Raw genomic sequence first — 22,265 nt, 5'->3', positions numbered from 1 at the left:
AATCTGAAGCCGTGACGAGGTGCTCCTGCTATGGAACACATTGGGATTCTTCGGGACATTGCATGGCCTGCATATCAGGCAAGCCTTGAGAGGGAGACAATGGGGCTCTGGAGCGTGAATCTGAACAGTTTTGGCATGAAACTCGTGCATGCCAACTGGAATCATGAAACTCGTGGCATGCCAACTGGAGTCAATGACATTCCTAACCAGGAGAGCTTGGTTGCGTCATCCAGTGTGCAAGTGTGAGGGCCTGTCCTTGGGTCTTCCCGCACAGCTTCTGGCACACAACTGTCTTTCACTGGGGCATGCAGAGGTTTTGGAGGCATGTTTCCCCCTGAATTTATATTAGTGCTGTATCAGGCTTATTTGTTGAAGCAAAACCAGGCTGGTGTGCCTTAGGTTCCATCAGACCCTATGCCATCAGTGCAATCTGTGCCCAAGAGAACGAGGTCGTATTCCTTGGTTGGGGTGGTCTGGGATTCTCCTGCTTCTTCTTCGTCGGTTGAGACTTCTGTTTTCTTGGAGACTCCGTCTTTCAGGGGTTTGGAGGAGGGTAGCTTTCTCCAGAGGAGGGGGATAACCCCATAATCTTGCTTCTGCTTCGCAAGGAGGAGTTGAGGTCCCTAATCAAGGAAGCATTGGCTACCCTATTTATTGAGGACATGTCTGCATCTACTTTGAAGATGCTGGGATCTTCTGCGATAAAGGACCTGCAAGCCCCTCTAAAGCTATGTATCTGAATATTCAGGAGTTGATTTTAGCAGATATGGGCTTGAAGGTGGGTAGGGACATGCCCGGTTGTACCCCCTTTGCTTCTGGAGTAAAAGGGAAAGTTACAACTGCCTTGTGTGGATTCCCTTGTGATGGCGATTACGAAAAAAATACCCTTACAGTGTAGGCGTGCATTGCTCTCAAGGACCTCCAGAATGGAAGGATTGAGCACATGTTGAAGCAGTTCTTTGAGGTGGCCTCTCTGGGGCTACAGGCATTAGTCTGCAGCTTATTTGTAGCACAGGTATTTCTGAAGTGGCACCAGCAATCAGTGTAGCACAGGGGTCTCAAAATCCCTCCTTGAGGGCCACAATCCAGTCGGGTTTTCAGGATTTCCCCAATGAATATGCATGAGATCTATGTGCATGCACTGCTTTCAATGCATATTCATTGGGGAAATCCTGAAAACCCAACTGGATTGCGGCCCTCAAGGAGGGACTTTGAGATCCCTGGTGTAGCAGAAGATGCCACCTTCAGTCCAGTTGGAGGCTGGACTTGCCTACTTAGTGGATGCAGTGTATGATATGCTCCGAGTGTTAGCTTGAGATACATCTTTGGTGGTGGTGGTGCCTCGGAGGCAGTTGTGACTGAGCAATTTGGGCAGCAGATATGGCCTCGAAATCCCACCCGATGAAACTTCCCTTCAGAGGCAAATGTGTCTTTGGGGAGGACCTCAGCAACTTGGTCAAGTTGCTGGAAGAAACTAAGCCTCAACCCCTTCTAGAGGATAAGGCTAGAGGGTCTGTATCTCCCGTGACTTGGCCCAGATTGTGTGAGAGCTGACGCTATTTATGCTAAGGTTTTGTTAGTCTAAAGGCCTGTGCCTAGGTTTAGCACCCAACAGTTCCTAGCTCAGAAACACGCCCACATTATGCCCCTAACTACACCCACTTAACTGTTCACTTTGCACAAGGCACTTACTTAACTGTTGTAGAATCACGCCTAACAAGTTAGGCTCCTAATTTTCAATTAACTTAGTGCCAATTAAGAGGTCTTGAGTGTCTATTATTGGCATCGATTTAGCCGATTGCTCAGTTAAGTAAGGTGCACCGATGTAAGCACCTAACTCTAAGCGCACTTTATAGAATTTGGGGATAAGTGTTTAACACACTTTAGTAAAAGGGCCACAATGTTATTGTAGTAACCTTTTGTTTTTGTTTTTTTATTTTATTTTTTTATTTTTTGTTTATTTTAGGTTTTGGACATTTTATCTTATTGCACTTACAGAGACCAAAATTTTTAATAAGAGTCCAACTAACAAAGATGTTCTTTATAAATGCCTCATGAAACGTGAATTTTTCCGTGTAATCTTGCTTTTCAACTGAGAAAGCTTCTGTTTTTTTCCCCCCAGCAGTTCCAATGAAAAAAAACGCACAAAGTAAACATTTGCTGAAATATGACAAGATGTACAGCCAGCACGGCACAGCCTCTAAAAAAGAGCAATTCTGGCCTGTCAAAATCTAGCACTGCCTCAGAGAAGGGAATTTTCTCTTTGCCTGGTCCCTTTCTGTTTTCTTTTATCCTGGAACAGTTTTCTGTGATTAAGACAATAGCGATCGCTCTCATCTCGTGACTATGTATTATCCATTGCTGATTTAGGAAAACCTCCTTTTCGGCCTCCAGTCTAATGACAGAAGGCACGTCCCTTGAGGCCTGTCTGATGTTCCTGCTGTACATGCCCATCCCCTCAAACCTTACCAATGTTATTAATTTTTAAAACAAACTTGCTGATTAAGGTTTTCACGCTTTTACATTCTCTTTACAAGGAGACCGTCTGCTAATTAACCTAGAAAAACAATCAATGGTGTACCTTTTTTTTTTTTTCCAAGTTTTTGGGTGATTAGAATATGAAAATGTAGAGCACAATGGTTGCAGATGTTTTAAAAATCACAGCACACAGCAATTAGCTACATGAAAACCAGCTGCTTATCTCTCCAGATAAAGCCTCTTAATAGGGAATTACACTTGAAGAGCCATTACGCAGATGGATCTGGAAATTACTTAAAGATGGGGTGTCCTAGTATTAACTTTGATTTGGTAGCCAGGTCGTTGATGAATTTTATTCTTTATCTCTCTAAGAAGGTGAATTGTAGCACTGACAAGAGTTCTTTCTTTTTTTTCACTCACTCTCTCGCGCTCTTTCTGCCTGTAAATTCAACTTTCAACAGCTTTATTGTAATCAATAAGGTGACATTTCAACTTCCCTATCTTTTGAAGGCTGTAGATTGTCACGGAAAGGCCATCTATATAGACAGTACACATGCCTGCGCTAGACTGGAAACCGTGGAGTAATGAGTGCAACTGAAAAGAAAATTATCCTACTTGAAAGGAAATTGTCTAGAGGGGAAATATTCCTTCAAGAGCCTAGCTTATTGCTGTACTTTGTGGTTTAAAAGTTGGAATGTACAAGCTTGTTTTTCTACATCATAGCTTAAGTCCTACCGATTGGCCTTGCTATAGAGGCTCTTTAGTATTTCCTGTGTTATCATTTCCGGAAGCTCTTGTTTTTAATAGGATAGAAAATTATAATTTAATAGGATAGAAGTTCTTGGTCTTATGCTTTTCATTGGTAGAAGGGCTGGTGGGTATGGGATTAGAAGTTTTTATATTTTGATGATGGCATGCAATATGGTTTTGTAAGAACATAAGAATTGCCGCTGCTGAGTCAGGCCAGTGGTCCTTCGTGCCCAGCAGTCTGCTCATGTGGTGGCCCTTACCTGCGTACGTTCCGGTTCAGCAGGAACGTCTTGAGTCCCTGGAGGGTGTTTTCCCCTATTACAGCCTCCGGAAGAGTGTTCCAGTTTTCTACCACTCTCTGGGTGAAGAAGAACTTCCTTACGTTTGTACGGAATCTATCCCCTTTCAACTTTAGAGAGTGTCCTCTCATTCTCCCTACCTTGGAGAGGGTGAACAATCTGTCTTTATCTGCTAAGTCTATTCCCTTCAGTATTTTGAATGTTTCGATCATGTCCCCTCTCAGTCTCCTCTTTTCAAGGGAGAAGAGGCCCAGTTTCTGTAATCTCTCACTGTACGGCAACTCCTCCAGCCCCTTAACCATTTTAGTCGCTCTTCTCTGGACCCTTTCGAGTAGTACTGTGTCCTTCTTCATGTACGGCGACCAGTGCTGGACGCAGTATTCCAGATGGGGACGTACCATGGCCCGGTACAGCGGTATGATAACCTTCTCCGATCTGTTTGTGATCCCCTTCTTAATCATTCCTAGCATTCTGTTCGCCCTTTATGCTGCCACTGCCGCGCATTGCACGGATAGCTTCATTGACTTGTCGACCAGTACTCCCAAGTCTCTTTCCTGGGGGGTTCTCTCCGAGTACTGCGCCGGACATCCTGTATTCGTGTATAAGATTTTTGTTACCAACATGCATCACCTTACACTTATCCACGTTAAACCTCATTTGCCATGTCGCAACCCATTTCTCGAGCGTGTTTATGTCACGTTGCAGGTCTTCGCAATCCTTCTGTGTCTTCACTACTCTGAATAACTTTGTATCGTCTGCAGATTTAATCACCTCGCTCATCGTACCAAATTCCAGGTCGTTTATAAATATGTTGATGTGCACGGGTCCAAGCACCGAACCCTGCGGCACTCCACTCGTGACGCTTTTCCAGTCCAAGTATTGTCCATTTACCCCCCCCCCCACTCTGTTTCCATAGTTTGGTGTTACCACTAAACGATTGGTTATTGGCCTGAGCACTTTACTAATTTCTAAGTATTTATTTAGTAATATTAAGAGCTGTGATTAGGTTGATGAGATCACTATTTTCCTTGTCATAGGTTTGCCGGACGTTCGGGTTTATCCAGACATGTCCTCTTTTTAGAATGGATGCCTGGGCGTCCGGACGGCTTTTCAAATCCCGGCACTTTGTCCGGGTTTGGAAAAGCTTCCACCTTGGGACTGCGCTGGGAGGGCATAGGTGCATGCAATGCGGCGGCGTCACGCACCTGCGGGCATGCGTGTGATGTCATCGCTCTGCGCATGCGCAGATGCCCTTCCGACGCGGCTCCGAGCATGAGAACATGTTGAGAGGGGTGAGGTTAGGGGCAGAACAAGGCGGGCCTTGGGTGTGGGGCTACCCACTGGTAACCCCTACCTTGTCATATACTGTAATAAACCAACAGTGAGGCAAAAAATAGTCTAGGGTCCCGTGAGTGATTGGGGGTCTCAGAAAACACCAGCAATATAGTTAATAAACAAAACTAGAAAAGATCCAATAATTTAAGGAGATGATAGGTACCCTCGGTGCGCAGGGTCAGCGACGGGAGCAATGCTCCAACACTTCACACGAAGAGGTAGAGGCCAACAGGCCACCACCTAGACACCATCATCGGATGCCAAGGGTGTGCTTTAAATCAAATAACGCTATCACCATAAAACAGTGCTCAATAAACCCAGGTGAAATCAAGACACAGCAATCACTCAGGGAACCCCCCAGCCAACTCCCCCAAAAAATCAAATTATTGGATCTTTTCTAGTTTTGTTTATTAACTGTTTTGCCGGTGTTTTCTGAGACCCCCATTCACTCAGGGAACCCTCCAGCCAACTCCCCAAAAAATCTAGTTTTGTTTATTAACTGTTTTGCCGGTGTTTTCTGAGACCCGCAATCACTCAGGGAACCCCCCAGCCAACTCCCCAAAAAGTCAAATTATTGGATCTTTTCTAGTTTTGTTTATTAACTGTTTTTCCGGTGTTTTTTGAGACCCGCAATCACTCAGGGAACCCCCCAGCCAACTCCTCAAAAAATCAAATTATTGGATCTTTTCTAGTTTTGTTTATTAACTGTTTTTCCGGTGTTTTCTGAGACCCGCAATCACTCAGGGAACCCCCCAGCCAACTCCTCAAAAAATCAAATTATTGGATCTTTTCTAGTTTTGTTTATTAACTGTTTTTCCGGTGTTTTCTGAGACCCCCAATCACTCAGGGAACCCCCCAGCCAACTCCCCCCAAAAATCAAATTATTGGATCTTTTCTAGTTTTGTTTATTAACTGTTTTGCCGGTGTTTTCTGAGACCCGCAATCACTCAGGGAACCCCCCAGCCAACTCCCCCCAAAAATCAAATTATTGGATCTTTTCTAGTTTTGTTTATTAACTGTTTTTCCGGTGTTTTCTGAGACCCACAATCACTCAGGGAACCCCCCAGCCAACTCCCCAAAAAATAAAATTATTGGATCTTTTCTAGTTTTGTTTATTAACTGTTTTGCCGGTGTTTTCTGACACCCGCAATCACTCAGGGAACCCCCCAGCCAACTCCTCAAAAAATCAAATTATTGGATCTTTTCTAGTTTTGTTTATTAACTGTTTTTCCGGTGTTTTCTGAGACCCCCAATCACTCAGGGAACCCCCCAGCCAACTCCCCCCAAAAATCAAATTATTGGATCTTTTCTAGTTTTGTTTATTAACTGTTTTGCCGGTGTTTTCTGAGACCCACAATCACTCAGGGAACCCCCCAGCCAACTCCCCAAAAAATAAAATTATTGGATCTTTTCTAGTTTTGTTTATTAACTGTTTTGCCGGTGTTTTCTGAGACCCCCAATCACTCAGGGAACCCCCCAGCCAACTCCCCCCAAAAATCAAATTATTGGATCTTTTCTAGTTTTGTTTATTAACTGTTTTGCCGGTGTTTTCTGACACCCGCAATCACTCACGGAACCCTAGACTATTTTTTCGCCTTACTGTTGGTTTCTTGTAAGTTTCTGTGGCAATCTTTTTTGGAGCTTGTCGTGTGATATACTGTAATAAAGCATAATGAGTTTAGATTTGGTTGATTTGTATATTAGCGGCAAAAAAATAATAATTATTTAGGAACTGCATCAGAGCATTTTTTAGCATCAGACAACATAGTACTATTGTGAATTCATTGAGCCAAAGTTGTGTTGCCGAGCAGTGCACGCTAAATGCCAAGTCGCCAATGGGAACTTTGTAAAAGAACCCAATAGAATATTGTACGATATTATTCGTGCACTTTTTAGTAACACTTTTCATTATTATGGTGCCATTAATGACTTATTGAAATTAATAATTGCTGTTTCAATAACGTATAGCTCCCAAGATTATATAGCTACATAGTATTATGAGTTGCAAGATCATAGGTCCATCTGTAGCCTAATTAGCAACTTAGAAAATTTTGCCTGGAGTTAAGAAAGAAAGATTAAAAAAAAAGATGTTGTGAAGATAAAAGAGAGCTTTACATTAACTCTGTTGTTGGCATCAAAAACTGATGGCATTTGTCTCCTTTTTCAGGTTCACGACAGACCACAGAAACATTCATCTCTTCACTATGACCCTGACCTCCAAAAGGACTTCACCGGTGAAACCTTAAAACCAAAGCACCAGCAGAAAAACAACCAGCACCACCTTGACTGGTCTGTCAGCTCAGAGACTTTGTCCACTGCCCAAACCAACCAGGAGACGGCTACTGGCATCAAAAACCCCACATCCGAGTTGTCTAGCTCCTTTGCTAAGTCACAAACCAAGAAATCTGGAGGGGGCAACGCATGGGGTCAGTTACATAATAATACTAAGGAGCTTGCACCTTGTGGTTCTCTTTCGTCGCCAAATATTATCACTGTAACGACAGAACACAGCAATCAGCTGGAATGCAATGGGCACTCTGCCAGAGGGGATCGAGAAGGACAAAAGCATCTCCCTGAGCCACCTGTTGGAAATATGAGGAGGAAGTCTAGCAAAAAAGACTTAAATCAAACCATCCTAAACTCAGACTTGGAATGGATTAAAACTGCTCAGAGGGTGCTTGAGACAATAGCGCATGACAATATGGAAGGCAAAAGGGAATTATATTCAGCAGATCGTGCATTACAGACATTAACCACTAGACAGAATGTAAGCTCTGTAAATAGTTCAGAAAGCGATTCAAGTCATGTACGGATTACAATCCCAATAAAGACGTCAACTGTAGATTCACCTGGCCATAAAAGAAAAAAAAGGCAGTCTTCCAAGGCTAATGTAGATAAAAATGTCCAAGAGAAAAGCCTTACTCCTGGACTGCAGATAAGCACCGATGTAGCTAACAGGATGACCTTACATCCAGAAGGGAACAAAAAAGATCTTAGAGCCATAAAACAGAGTAAAGCTATTGAGGATACATCCCCATCGAAAACACTTGAAAGCAATAGAAGTGCTGACAAATCTCTCTTAAATAACAGGCCTCGACTAAGGAAATCGGCGTCTCTGCTGACAACCCTAGTATCAACGGACCTTTCTGCACCAGGTAAAGCATCTGAAGTAGGGCACCCTAAATTGGCGGCTAAACGAAGATGGACATACGGCAAGCCTAAAATTGCCAACACTCCCCAGGAGAATCCTGTGATGACTGCTGAGAAGATGGTGGTGGAGCCCCCATCAGCCTATCCCATAACGCCAGCAAGTCCATTGTATACCAATACAGACAGCCTCACAGTGATTACACCAGTCAAGAAAAAAAGGGGGCGACCAAAGAAACAACCTTTACTCACTGTTGAGACCATTCATGAGGGAACATCCACAAGCCCTGTTAGCCCAATCAATCGAGAATTTCCTGGCACAAGTAAAAGAAAAGGGAATCGGAATCTTGCAACTCTGGTCCAGATGGTAGCAGTGGAAGAGAAACCTGTGAATGAGCTAAAGCTTCACAAAAAAGTTGGAAAGCTTGGTGTTTTAGACAAGAAAACGATCAAAACGATAAACAAGATGAAAACCGTTAAGCGAAAGAATATTTTAAACCAAATTCTGTCTTGCTCCAGCAACACAGCCTTGAAGTCAAAAACACAGCCACAATCGAATGCAGTGACAACTGCAACAACAACAATTGATGCTAGATTAGGTAAGCAGATCAACGTCAGTAAGAGAGGAACGATCTACATCGGCAAAAAACGGGGTAGAAAGCCAAGAGCAGAGCAGCAGCCCCAACCAGAAGAACCTAAGGTAGCCATCAAGCAGTCAAGGCCTGTTTCCAACCAGCCAGAAAATCCAGCAGTGCCTTCCAACTTGCAGTCACCTGTGGCGTCTTCACCAGCAACTATTCAACCTATGGTAACACAGTTAGTAGGGTTGAATGGAAATCTTAGCCCTGCTAGCACCGATACAAATTTTTCAGAATTAAAAACTATGCCAAATCTTCAGCCAATCAGTGCTCTTCCAACAAAAACCCATAAAGGACTACACAGTAGCGCTTGGAAATTGTCTCCACCCAGATTGATGGCTAATTCACCTTCCCATCTGTGTGAGCTAAGCTCTTTAAAGGAGGTCACTTTGTCACCCGTGAGTGAGTCTCACAGTGAAGAAACCATCCCAAGTGACAGTGGCATCGGTACTGACAATAACAGCACTTCTGATCAGGCAGAGAAGAGTTCAGAATCACGCAGGAGGTACTCTTTTGATTTCTGTACGTTGGACAACCCAGAGGTCATGCCATCCGACACCAGCACAAAGAGCAAGCATGGTCACCTGCCGAAGCATCTCATAGTGGACAGCTTTCTCTCTCACGAGAACGTTAAAAAGCCAAAGCACAAGAGGAAAAGAAAAAGTCTGCAGAACAGAGATGACTTGCAGTTCCTCGCCGATCTTGAGGAACTCATCAACAAGTTCCAAGTCTTCAGAATTTCCCACAGGAACTACACATTTTACCATGAAAACCCGTATCCCAGCATCTTTAGAATAAATTTTGATCACTATTACCCTGTGCCATATATCCAATATGACCCGTTGCTCTATCTGCGCAGGACCTCGGACATGAAGTCGAAGAAGAAGCGTGGTAGACCTGCCAAAACCAATGACACCATGACAAAGGTGCCTTTTTTACAAGGGTTTGGGTACCCTATCCCCAGTGGGAGTTACTATGCACCCTATGGAATGCCTTACACGTCTATGCCTATGATGAACCTTGGCTATTATGGTCAGTACCCAGCTCCTCTATATCTCTCTCACACCCTAGGAGCAGCCTCTCCATTTATGAGGCCGACAGTACCCCCTCCCCAGTTTCATGCAAGCTCCCACATGAAAACGTCTGCCACTGCAAAGCATAAAACAAAACATGGTGTACATCTGCAGACGCCTGTGGGAATGGGTCTAGGAGACATGCAGTCATCACTGTCCCCTGCAAAAGTTGGAGGAACTAGTCTGTCGAGTGGTCGGCTTCACAAAAGAAAACATAAACATAAGCACAAGCATAAGGATGATCGGGTACTAGGAAGTCATGAAGGCTTTCCTGGTCTGTTTGCTGGAAAGTCCACCGGTTTCTCCAGCCACGTAATAAATGAAAAACTAAGTGGCTTGGACAAAGATCTGTCCTTACTAAACGAGAAAAGCAAATATAAAGAGAAACAGAAGCACCAGCATTGTGAAACTGGACATAAAGGCTCAAAGAATACTTTTGAGGTTGATACACTATCTACCTTGTCACTTTCCGATAACCAGCACTGGATGCAAATGAAAGATAAGCCAGACTTAAGCCATGAATCCGCAGATTCTAGTCTGAAGAGGTACGCCAGCCATCCTGAAGGCTTTGTTAGGTCAGAATCTTTGGACGTGTTTGGTGAAATGAATTCTTTGGGTGATAAGAGGGACTCTGATGTTCATGGAAGTAAAAGAAGGAACTTTGAAGGTTTTGGTACGTACAGAGAAAAAGACATTCAAGCATTCAAAGTGAACAGAAGGGATAGAAATGCCTGTGACTCTGCCGCATCTTCAGGTAGGCTTTATATTTTTATATGATTATCAAAGGTCTGGTTTTATGTAATAGCCTTGTTTAATAATATGCATGAACGCAAACCCTTTTGTTGAGTCAGACCTGTTAACCGTGCGCCTAAATGAACTCACGTTAATGTGAATTAATACAAACTAGTATACAAGGCTCTAGATGTTGAAAAGTAGCCTCTGTGTTCTTCCTTAAAATCCAAAGGGCTCCGTTTACAAAGGTGCGTTGGGGCCTTAACGCGCGGAATAGCGCGCCCTAAAATGTTGCACGCGCTATCCGCTACCGCCTCCTCCTGAGCAGGCGGTTGTTTTTCGGGTAGCGCGCGCTAATCCAGTGCGTGCGCTAAAAACGCTAGCGCACCTTTGTAATAATAATAATAATAACTTTATTTTTGTATACCGCAATACCACAAACTGTTCAAGGAGCCCAAAGTGTTGCTTTGTGAAGAGATCTGGTAAAATCTCAAGTAATACATTGCCTCATAGTTGTCACTTTTTAACATTTAAAGGGGCCCCTTTACGAAGCTGTGTTAGATGCTAATGCATGCCTAACACAGATTAAAATGGTATACGACGGAATTGCACTCAGGCATTCTGCAGCAACTACCGAACTAACACCCCCTCCCCCCTTTTACAAAGCTGAATTAGGCTTTTTTTTAATCGCCAGCTGCGGCGGTATTAGCTCCAATGCTCATAGAATTCCTATGAGCGTCGGAGCTCATACCGCTGCAGCTGGCGATAAAAAAGCCTTAACGCGGCTCCATAAAAGGGGAGGTAACCGCACAAAAAATATTTTTTTAATTTTGGGTTTTTTGAGGGGGTTTGTCAGGGGGTGGAGAGTAGGTGTTCTTGCGCTAATTAGTGCACCACGTGTTAACTGGTTAGTGCAAGAACACCACAAGAGCCTTTCTGCTGCAAAATGAGTGGCAAATTCGTGGAGTAAAGAATTTTAATGGCTACACATTAATGGCGGCAGTGGTGCATGGTACAAGAAAATAGGTTCAATAATTAATAGAGTAGTAAGGGCAAAATTCTCCATATCAAAACAATTCACTTGGCTCACGCATCGATTAAGATGTCTATTATCTGTACTTTTCAAGATTTCAATTCAGTCCCAAAAAATGTTTCTTTGCAAAAGTGACCATCAACTAACATAGTGGGAGATATCATAGTGCATATAATACTCAGAACATAGGATCTCTTATAATATAAGTGATGCTCATTGGGAAGAATAACCCGAATTATAGTAACCGGATGCTAGGGTCCACCTTCAGAGTTAGCGCCCAAGAAAAGGATCTGAGTGTCATTGTAGACAATACGATGAAACCTTCTGCCTAATGTGCGGCGGTGGCCAAAAAAGCAAACAGGATTCTGGGAATTATTAAAAAAGGGATGGTTAACAAGACTAAGAATGTCATAATACCCCTGTATCACTCCATGGTGCAACCTCATCTGGAGTATTGCATTCAATTCTGGCTTCCTTATCTCAAGAAAGATATAGCGGCGCTAGAAAAGGTTCAAGGAAGAGTGACCAAGATGATAAAGGGGATGGAGCTCCTGTCGTATGAGGAAAGACTGAAAAGGTTAGGGCTCTTCAGCTTGGAAAAGAGACGGCTGAGGTGAGAAATGATTGAAGTCTACAAAATCCTGAGTGGAGTAGAACGGGTACAAGTGGATCGATTTTTCGCTCTTTCAAAAATTACAAAGACCAGGGGACACTCGATGAAATTACAGGAAAATACTTTTAAAACCAATAGGAGGAAATTTTTTCACTCAGAGATTAGTTAAGCTCTGGAACGCATTGCCAGAGATTGTGGTAAGAGCGGATAGCATAGCTAGTTTTAAAAAAGGTTTGGACAATTTCATGGAGGAAACGTCTATAGTCTGTCCTTGAGAAAGACATGGGGGAAGCCACTGCTTGCCCTGTATCGGTAGCATGGAATGTTGCTACTGTTTGGGGTTCCGGAATCTTTTCTTACTCTTTGGGATTCCAGAATCTTGCTATTCTTTAGGATTCTGAATGGAATGTTGCTACTCCTTGGGTTTTGGCCAGGTACTAGGGACACGGATTGGCCACCGTGAGAACGGGCTAATGAGCTTGATGGACTATTGGTCTGACCCAGTAAAGCTATTCTTATGTTCTTATATGTTATTTCAGATCCCTACCTAGTTAGTTGATGGTCACCTTTGCAAAGAAACATTTTTTGGACTGAATTGAAATCTTGAAAAGTACAGATAACAGACATCTTAATCGATGCGTGAGCCAAGTTAATTGTTTGATATGGTGAATGTGGCCCTTACTACTATATTGACTGAACATTAGTGCATGGCCATAATAGAAAAAAATAAAAATACAAAAAGGCCATTTTCATAGCTACGGTAAAAATGGCCTTAGTGCACAGGAAAAACCCACATAAACGCATGCTAAGGCCGGCTTAGTTAAAGGACCCCATACTTTTGAATATTAAAGGCCCCTTTTGCAAAGCCACGCAAACCATTGCCCCGCGGCAAGTGCGCCAAAGCACATTCAATTCCTATGGGCTTCAGAGCATTTGCCGCAGGAGAATCGCTACTGCAGCTTTGTAAAAGGGGCCCTCAACGATCTTCCCACAGTTTTCTGCAAAACTCTATGGGAAATCCACAAGCGTCTTTACCGAGTGGCATAGTAAGGGGGGGCAGAATGGCCAGGGTTCTGTCTTCGTGGGGGCGCCGGAGCTGATGGATTTCCTCCTCTCGGCCCCCCTCCACACACAGTATCTTCCACTTGCTGCTCGCGCTAGCCTCGTCTCCCTTCTGGCGTCATTTCCTGGTCACATGACCAGGACGTGACATCGGAAGGGAGCCGAGGCTGGCGTGAACAGCAGGTAGAAGCTGCTGCTGGCACCAGCAAACATTTCAAGAGGTACGCGGGGAGGGGGGTGCATGGTGCGGTAGAGAAGATCGGGGAGGAATCATGGAACACTGCCCCAGGCACCAACCTCCCTTGGTGACCCGTCAAAAGCACGCCGGACATTGGCGCGCCGACAATCCCGCCCCGACATTTGCGCACCACCGCTTTCAGGCTTTCCCCTTTGTGCTCTGAGGAGGTGTAGGGGGGAACCCCCTCCCACTACACTTAAAACTCCTCGCACTCCCACTGGGGGGGGTGGAACCCTCCCCCCCACTACACTGAAAACTGCCGAAGAACGAAAATGGGAAGGAGAACTGGAGTTTTCACTGTACTGGGGGAGCTTCCCCCCAAAAAAAAACACCCCCCAACGGGAGCGCGAGCAGTTGTAAGTGTAGTCGGGGGGGGGGTTCCCCCCTCAGAACGCAAACGATAAGGCCTCAAACCGGCAGAAGCGGTGGCGCACGTTTGTCATGCGCGCAAACGTCGGGGCAGGATTGTCGGCGCCCCAATGTCCTGCACGCTTTTGACGGTGAACCACCTCCCTCGCTATACCACTGTCTTTGCGCAAAGCAGTATCATCATTTATAGACGCTTTAAAGTTGCCCACAATTTGCCAATGGTAATGTCCTGCTCGTTACTGTAAGTGAATTGATTTTATTAAAGCAGGATTTCATTGAAAAGCAGAATGAATGATGACAGACTGGCAGCGATATTTTGTCTGCATGTTTTCAATTACAAGTTGCAGTTTCATTTAAGAGTATTAAGCATGACATAGGGCTAGATTCACTAAACAAACCGATCGTGTTTGCGCTCATTTTCCGACTACGGCTCGATTCACTAACCATGGTAAGACCGCACCTGGAGTACTGTGTGCAATTCTGGAGGCCGCATTACCGCAAGGATGTGCTGAGACTGGAATCGGTCCAGAGAATGGCCACCAGGATGGTCTCGGGACTCATACGAGGAGTGGTTAGGGAAGTTGCAGCTCTACTCACTCGAGGAACGTAGAGAGAGGGGAGATATGATCGAGACATTCAAGTATCTCACGGGCCGCATCGAGATGGAGGAAGATATCTTCTTTTTCAAGGGTCCCGCGGCAACAAGGGGGCATTCGTGGAAAATCAGGGGCGGGAAACTGCATGGTGACACTAGGAAGTTCTTCTTCACTGAAAGGGTGGTTGATCGCTGGAATAGTCTTCCACTCCAGGTTATTGAGGCCAGCAGCGTGCCAGATTTTAAGGCCAGATTGGATAGACATGTGGGATCTATCCGCAAAGATAAATAGGGAGGGTCATTAAAGTGGGCAGACTTGATGGGCCGTGGCCCTTATCTGCCATCTATTTCTATGTTTCTATGTTTCTTCCAGATCCCATCCGCACCTGATCCGATCTGCGCATGCAAATGAGTAAAAAGGCATGTAAATTTCTTAAGGCATCGATTCGTGAAACCATTTCGTCCAAACCGACTGGCCTTTCCGATCCAAAAAGTTTTGGACTGCTGAGGACCAGTCGCTTTACATCCTCGCCGACTATTCCTGCCTATCAACTGCCGCGTGCATGTTAAGTACCCCATTAAGAATATAAATCTACCCCGCAAAAAATCCAATATATATCTAAACTTTAAATATATGTAAACTTTCATGTACATAAGCGTTAGAAATATTTTTTTGATTTTTTTGGGAATGCGCATAGCGAGTGCGGGAGTGAATCTCGGATTTGTAATGCGCATGATGAGAAAATTGCGGATTAACCCCATGCTCTCCTTGCGCATTGTATATTTCATATATCAATGCCAAATTAAAAAAAAAAATCAAAAATAACTTTTAAGGGCCAGCTATCCCTCCCCCCGTTCCTTCCAGCTAGATTTTCACGTGCATCTGACATCATGGGGTCGCCTTTGGTTGATTCGTGCTTCATAGCAGAAAGAGCCGCACAGCCTCCTGGGATTTGTAGGCAGTATATAACAGTGCGTGATCCCAGCACATTCAACTGCTATTAACTGTTGTGCCTTCTAGCAACTTAACAGTTCTTTTCTTGAGAGAAATGGACGGCGCTCGTCGGCTACGCTATCTGCTTCTTTTGGAACACGAGTATGCCGAGGAAAGGTTGGTAAAAACTACAGTTCTTATATTGCATTTTTTACGACAATAATGCTTTGCGATAGGCGCATTCAGAGCCCGCCAACGACGTCTGCCATTAAACCCCGCCCCATTTCTACGCCGTGAAGTCCCAAAGAGCTAGCGCATGCGTTATGTGCTTCAAAACCAACAAGGATACAGTGCGCACACGCGTCGATCGATGTTACAGCGAGATGCGTGTGCGCGAATGGGGGCGTGTTTACGATTTGATAATTTGCATGGACAAGCTTTACTGACTCGATCGGCCAGAATGACTCGGAAACGGATAGGAGAAGGATCGGAGCGATTTATGGACTTTCGTGAATCTAGCCCATAGATTTGTTCAGAAGGAGCCTGACTGCAGTACAGCTGAAAAAAATATATATATTATCAATTTTTATTCAATCTTCCAAACAAATTTGTGTTTGTTACATTTTTTAACCTTGTTATGGATGCTACCATGTCTGAAATTTCACCTTCTGTGAAAGAGGGAAACAAGGAGAGAAGGATGATAAACTGAAGCATAGCATAATTCTTAATTATAATTGATTTTTTTTTTTTTTAATCTTAAAGGCTGCTTTTTATTAAAATAAGCAGATACCAGAGTGACATTAGTTAATGTTTTGAAAGGAAATTAATTGAATTAGCACACTTGCTGGTCTTTTGACTAACTTTTGCGTGCCTTTAATTCAAAATTAAAAACCTCTTTGGCTTTTCCATACCATTATGTACTCCCTTGTAATTAAAAGTGTCAGTGAAATTCCAATTATACTTACAAGGATTCTCTACCCTTTAAATAGGAAAGAGATATTCTACTTAATATCGGGCATGGCATCGAGTAAAAGTGATGTAAAAAATAAAGGGATCCTTTTACCGAAGCGCGTTAGCTAAACACTAACATGTCCAAAGGATATAATGGACGCATTAGCGTTTAGCGCACGCTAAAACGTCTAGCGTGCCTTACCCCCTCTTTTGCAAAGGTGCGCTAAACGCTAACGCATGCATGTTATCCCATATGCGCGTTAGTGGTTAGCACACGCGTTTATTTAGCGTGCTAAATCCGCGTTAAAACGCTTGGCGCGCCTTTGTCAAAGAGGGCCTTAGTAAAAGGACCCCAAAGTGAACTGTCTTTCTGTGCAAATGGTATTACTCAGCGAATCAAAGTGACAGTACCTCTTCACCCTACCCACAGGCCCTGCTCTACACCTTGAGTTCTCAAGCAAGGTCCTTGGCATCACTATCGACTCCTCCCTTTCCCTCAACGATCACCTGAATTCCCTGGCAAAATCTTGTTTTTTCAGCCTCCACATGCTGAGGAAAGTTAGATCCTATTTTCACCAAAAGCATTTCACCGTCCTTGTACAATCCATCATCCTATCCAAACTCGATTATTGTAACGCCATCTACTTAGGCCTAACGAAAAAAAGTCTTCGCAGACTCCAGCTTATCCAGAACACAAACGCAAATATGGCCACGTCTCCCCTCTACTTACCAATCTTCACTGGCTCCCAGTACTTTCCAGAATTCATTTCAAATGCTCCTGCCTGGCTTTCAAGATCATTCATGGCATCCTTCCGCCCCTGATCCCTCTATCCTTCCTCGCCCCGACACCAACTACCACCAGATCTGCCCACAGACATAAACTATCCTTCCCCTCTCTACACGGCATCCTCCACGCAGGTAAACTGGGTAGATCCCTCCTCTCCAAAATCACCGGCCTCTGGAACGACCTCACTGTCCCGCTGCAGAACCTGGACTCCCTCCAACTATTCCGAAAACAACTGAAAACCTGGCTTTTCTCTAGCATATAATAATCTCTTCTCCTGATTACATCCCCTCTTTTTATGCTTTGTAAACTCTTTCTCTTCTCTCTTCCCATATTTTTTAAACTCTGTAAACTGTGTCGAGCTCCACTTCAGTGGAGAAGATGCGGTATATAAACCTAAGGCTTAGTTTAGTTTAGTTTAGAGGTTCCTAACCAGAATTGTGAAGTGTTTGCCATGCAGGGAGAGGATGGAAAACGTGTTCTCTCGTCATTCTGCCTTCGTGCTCCCTTCTCCTCCTCCGCTGGCGGCTGCCTTCTAAAAATGGAACTGCATAGAACAGGGATCTCAAAGTCCCTCCTTGAGGGCCGCAATCCAGTCGGGTTTTCAGGATTTCCCCAATGAATATGCATTGAAAGCAGTGCATGCACGTAGATCTCATGCATATTCATTGGGGAAATCCTGAAAACCCGACTGGATTGCGGCCCTCAAGGAGGGACTTTGAGACCCCTGGCATAGAACCATTGGGTCTTACTGGACTGCAGGGTCCACACAGTTTCGTCGTCAGAGGGAAGCTTGCTCAGAGCAGGCAGCAGCCTTTGAGGTGACCCCTTGCTCAATTTCTCTTTACCTGGAGGCCACCGCAAAGAGGAAAGGGAAGATGATGTCAGGGGAAGGAAAGGAGAGAAGGGATGAAGCCAGAGGGTAGGAGGGAAAAATGTCGATGGCAGTTGAGATCAAAAGGAAGGAATACATAAGTGATGATATCATGGTGCTAGTAGAGGAAAGAGGGAAGGATGGTGGAAGGAAACTTTACAACCATTTCAAATGATTTCCCCCCCCAAAAAAAAAAAAAAAAGTTTTCTTATAAATCTATTAATTTTCAATTCAACAATAAAGTGCATTAATTAATTAATTAATTAATTAATTAATTAAAGTCATAGACAGCATTTATAATTGATCAAAATATTTCCCCCCTCCTCCCCTCCCACCCTAATTCGAGAACAAAAACAAAGTGCATTAAATTATACAAACAATTAATATCATAAACCGCACTTACTTTCGATCAAAGCATACTACAAAATATATTTCCTCCCCCCCCCTCCCTCCCAGATGTTTCCAGACCTTTCATGGGAGACGCAAAAGCTCCGCCGTGTATGTCTTCTTTTGAAACCTGGGGTTATATTCTTGGGAGCTACTTTTTATTTGAGACATCCTTGTAAGTGTATTTTGTGTTACTGGACTGTTAAATATGTGTTCTTTGAACCATATCAATTGACAACTTTTGTGGCAATGTCTCATCTGGACGGAGAAAAATCTTGAACCCTATAATTTGATTTAAATATGGGACCTTGTTTTCAGTGCTATAGCCTTCAGCATTCTTTTAATATACTTTTGTATTTGCTCTTTTACTTATTTCGCTGTTTCTAAAGTCTTGCATCAAAAGGAGGACTTGAGCATAACTAGTTAAATGTTATTTTCTTTATTATGTGTAAAACCAAATTATGTTTTACTATTATTGCTTTCTGTACAAGTGTAATACTTGAAGTTTAAGTTGAAAATCAATAAAGATATAATTATTTTTTTTAAAAATGGCCTTGTAGTAGCACGAGCGGGGGTTGGGTTTGGACCAGTACACCAGTGATTCCTAACCCTGTCCTGGAGGAACACCAGGCCAATCGGGTTTTCAGGCTAGCCCTAATGAATATGCATGAGAGAGATTTGCATATGATGGAAGTGATAGGCATGCAAATTTGCTTCATGCATATTCATTAGGGCTAGCCTGAAAACCCGATTGGCCTGGTGGTCCTCCAGGACAGGGTTGGGAACCACTGCAGTACACACACAACCAGACACGAGCACAAAAGGTAAAATAAACTTCTTTCTTACCGTATTTTTTACTTCATAAGATGCACTTTTTCCACCTCTCCCGCCTACCGGTACAATGCAGGAGAGCGACCTTTGCGCTTCCTGCCTGGGCCGCGTTACTCTGTGATTGGCTGCCTTGATGGCAGCCAATCACAGAGCAGCACAGGACCAGGCAGCTAAGTGCTGACTCTCCTTCCAAAACACCCCCAAATAAGCTGGTTTTTAGTTCAGCTTTAGTTATTTTCTGTGGCAATAACCAATTAAGCGCCATTGAAAATTAATGACTAGCCTTGAACAGGCGATTTCACCAACTAGGAACTCTTTCTGGCTGGTTAAATCACTTTGAATATTGACCCAACACCGTTTAAGACTGCCATTGGGGGCTCTTATTAGTCGGTGTGCATGGTGAGTGAAGTTTTGGGAGGAGTGCGTTTTGGCCACAGATCTAAATAAATCATTTGTGCACTGGCCTCAGGTATATCTCTGAGCTTCAGTATCCGAGAGGAATGGATTTAAGCAATGCTAAATATCAAATACTTCATTTGTAGGCCTATCCAAATACTGTAGCTATTTCCTGTAATCTCCTTTCCATCCTCAGAATGGATAAATCAACCCCTTCCCTAACCTTTTAAACCTCACAATTACATGCTTTGTTGATCTGAATTTTTATGGGGTTTCCTATGATTTGATGGTAGTTCTTTCCACTGCGCTCTGCTTAAATTTGAATAGATTTATATCTAAGTCAGACTTGTTAACGCATGTCTGCTTTTCAATCTATGTACACTGCAACCGTTTGATTGTTGATTTAATGGTGTGACATCATCAAATCATTATTATATTTTGTAACAGACCATTAAGGACACGGCTGATCCTGTTTTAATGCAATCATTTATCTTCATCACTTTTAAACTTGGCAGCTGCTATGGACTGTAGTAGGATTTTAAGGGCTGAAAGGCTAACCCCCCTCCCCCCCAGAAACAGAATGGAAAAAAGTTCTTAGTGCTTTCACAGTGGTCTTCAATGCAAGGCCCTTGAACTAATGGCAGCCCACGGAGACCTTCAGGGTGGCCAGCACAGCTGTCTGGTGTTCTATTCCCCCTCCCCATGGGATCCAATGCCGCTCTTTCACTCTTCAAGCCGCCGGAAGTGTGAAAGAAGTAAACATGCTGCCTTTGACGGCCTGGAAGCTTTCCCTGTGCTACTGTTTCCTGTCCCTGCATAGGCGGGAAGCAGTAGCAGATGGAAAGCTGATGGGCTGCCAAAGGCAGCGTGTTTACTTCATTCATGCTGCAGGCGGTCTGAAGAGTGAAGAAGTGGCTGCCATGAAGGAGAAGGGTAAGCAAGCACCAGGTAATGGGGGATGCTAATCGTGGGGGAGAGGGTTATGAAAGAGTTATTAGACCACAGGGATGGGGAGAAAAGAAAGAAATAGGTGTCGGACCTCCAGGGGAAGGAAGGGAAAAGGAAGGCAAGAGCAGAGATGCAGTACCATGGTAGGGAGAAGAAGTACGAAAGGGAAGGAGAGAGATGTTGGACTACTGGATGGGGGAGGGAAGGAGAGAAAGTGTCATTCCAGGGAAAGAGGAGAGAGAGATTCCAGACTAAGGTAGGGGAGAGGGGGAAGAGAAGGACAGAGAGATGCCAGACCACAAGTAGGGGGGAGGGAAGGGAAGGAGGGGAGAGAGGTGCCAGACTGTGGGAAGGAGAGAAGAAAGATGTCAGACCACCGGGGATGGGGTCGGGGTAGAGAGGGAGGAGAGGGTGTACAGGGTTGGGATGGGTGGGAAAGGGAAGAGAGATGGAAGAAATGTTTAAGAAAAGATGGGAATAGGGGAGAAGGAAGGGATAAATGGTACACAGTGAGGGAAGGGGAAGGGCTAAGAGTGGGAGGAGATGGTTCACATGGTTAGACGGGAAGGGAAGACATGGAAAAGCAGATAGATTTGAGAAGGAAGGAGAAAAATTGAAGAAAGTTGAATGTTACATGTTATTGTCAAAGATGAATATAAGGCAGAAAGTGAAGGAGAGAATAACAGCAAATGGATAAAAAGCCCTGGAAACAGAGTTAAGAGCACAAACAGAAGGAAGTACAACCAGAACCTGGGAAAAGATAATTTAGAAAAATAAATTCACCAGACAACAAAGGTAGGAAAATGATTTTATTTTCAATTTAATGATTGAAATATGTCAGTTTTGAGACTTTATATTTGTTCTCTATATTTTGCACTGTTCAGGAAGAAATTAATTTCTTTCTATTTCTCTGGTGTTGTATTGCATGTAGAGTCTGGCACCTTAGGGCATCATTTGTGTATACAGTACTCCCCTGATATTCACGGGGGTTCCGTGCCAGGAACCACCGCTAATGTCAAAAAAACCTTGACACGCAGCTCCTGATAGTTGAGGCCCGACTTTAGTACAGGAAGAGATGGTCGGAGCATACCGTGAGTGATTTCCTTCACTCGCCGGCGCTCCGGCTGCCCTCTCCTGCCTCTCCAGCTGCCCTCTCCTGTCTCCCCTTCGCGGTCAGAAAATACCATGAATGACCAGGACTGCGAATTTACGGGGGAGCACTGTATTAGGACTTTCAGTTTGTGGTCCTGTATTTGCATAGGGGTTATCTGTTCTGCATGTGTGACCAAGGCCAGGTGTTCTGGTAGGAATGAATGTCAAGAAGCATTATTGGTGTCATGGCCCAAAGTAGGAAGATATTTGTCGGCTCTCCTTCAGCCTTTATGGACCCAAAATGGCTTTTGCTTAAAAATTAGCGAAGACCTCTGCCTTAGTGAATTAGATTCTTAACTAAAAGACCTGCTGATCTGCTACTGCATTTTCTATATATATATAAAATCAGATGTATCTATATGTGTATGTATGTATGTTCTACCATAACTCTGAAATGCATGGACAGATTTCATTCAAACTTGGTACACATATGACTTACTATCTGGGGACAAATACTTTGGGGGAAGGGGTGACACGTGGTTGGGGGGAAGGGGGCGGGAAGGGGTTGACATTGAAAACGATAGATATTAGTGTTTAATCCACAAACGCATGGACAGATTTCAACCAAACTTGTTACACATATGACTTACTATCTGCGAAAAAATACTGTGAGGGTGGGAAGGGGTGACATGTAAAAATTAATCCG

General features: G+C 43.9%; 1 protein-coding gene across 6 annotated transcripts in view; it reads left to right on the top strand.

Annotated features, from left to right (window-relative positions):
* SETBP1 (SET binding protein 1) overlaps positions 1 to 22,265 on the top strand; it is a 585,862-nt gene that overhangs the window by 441,186 nt on the left and 122,411 nt on the right. For all 6 annotated transcript variants that reach the window (XM_033935289.1, XM_033935271.1, XM_033935279.1 and 3 more), the window contains one exon: positions 7,030 to 10,474. In XM_033935289.1, coding sequence (XP_033791180.1) covers positions 7,030 to 10,474 — 3,445 coding nt within the window. The remainder of the gene's footprint in view (positions 1 to 7,029; positions 10,475 to 22,265) is intronic.

This window comes from Geotrypetes seraphini, chromosome 1 (assembly GCF_902459505.1).
Source record: "Geotrypetes seraphini chromosome 1, aGeoSer1.1, whole genome shotgun sequence".
In the NCBI taxonomy this organism is placed as follows: domain Eukaryota; kingdom Metazoa; phylum Chordata; class Amphibia; order Gymnophiona; family Dermophiidae; genus Geotrypetes; species Geotrypetes seraphini.
The sequence above is the reverse complement of the archived record's forward strand: the minus strand, read 5'-3'. Positions and strand labels throughout refer to the sequence as shown.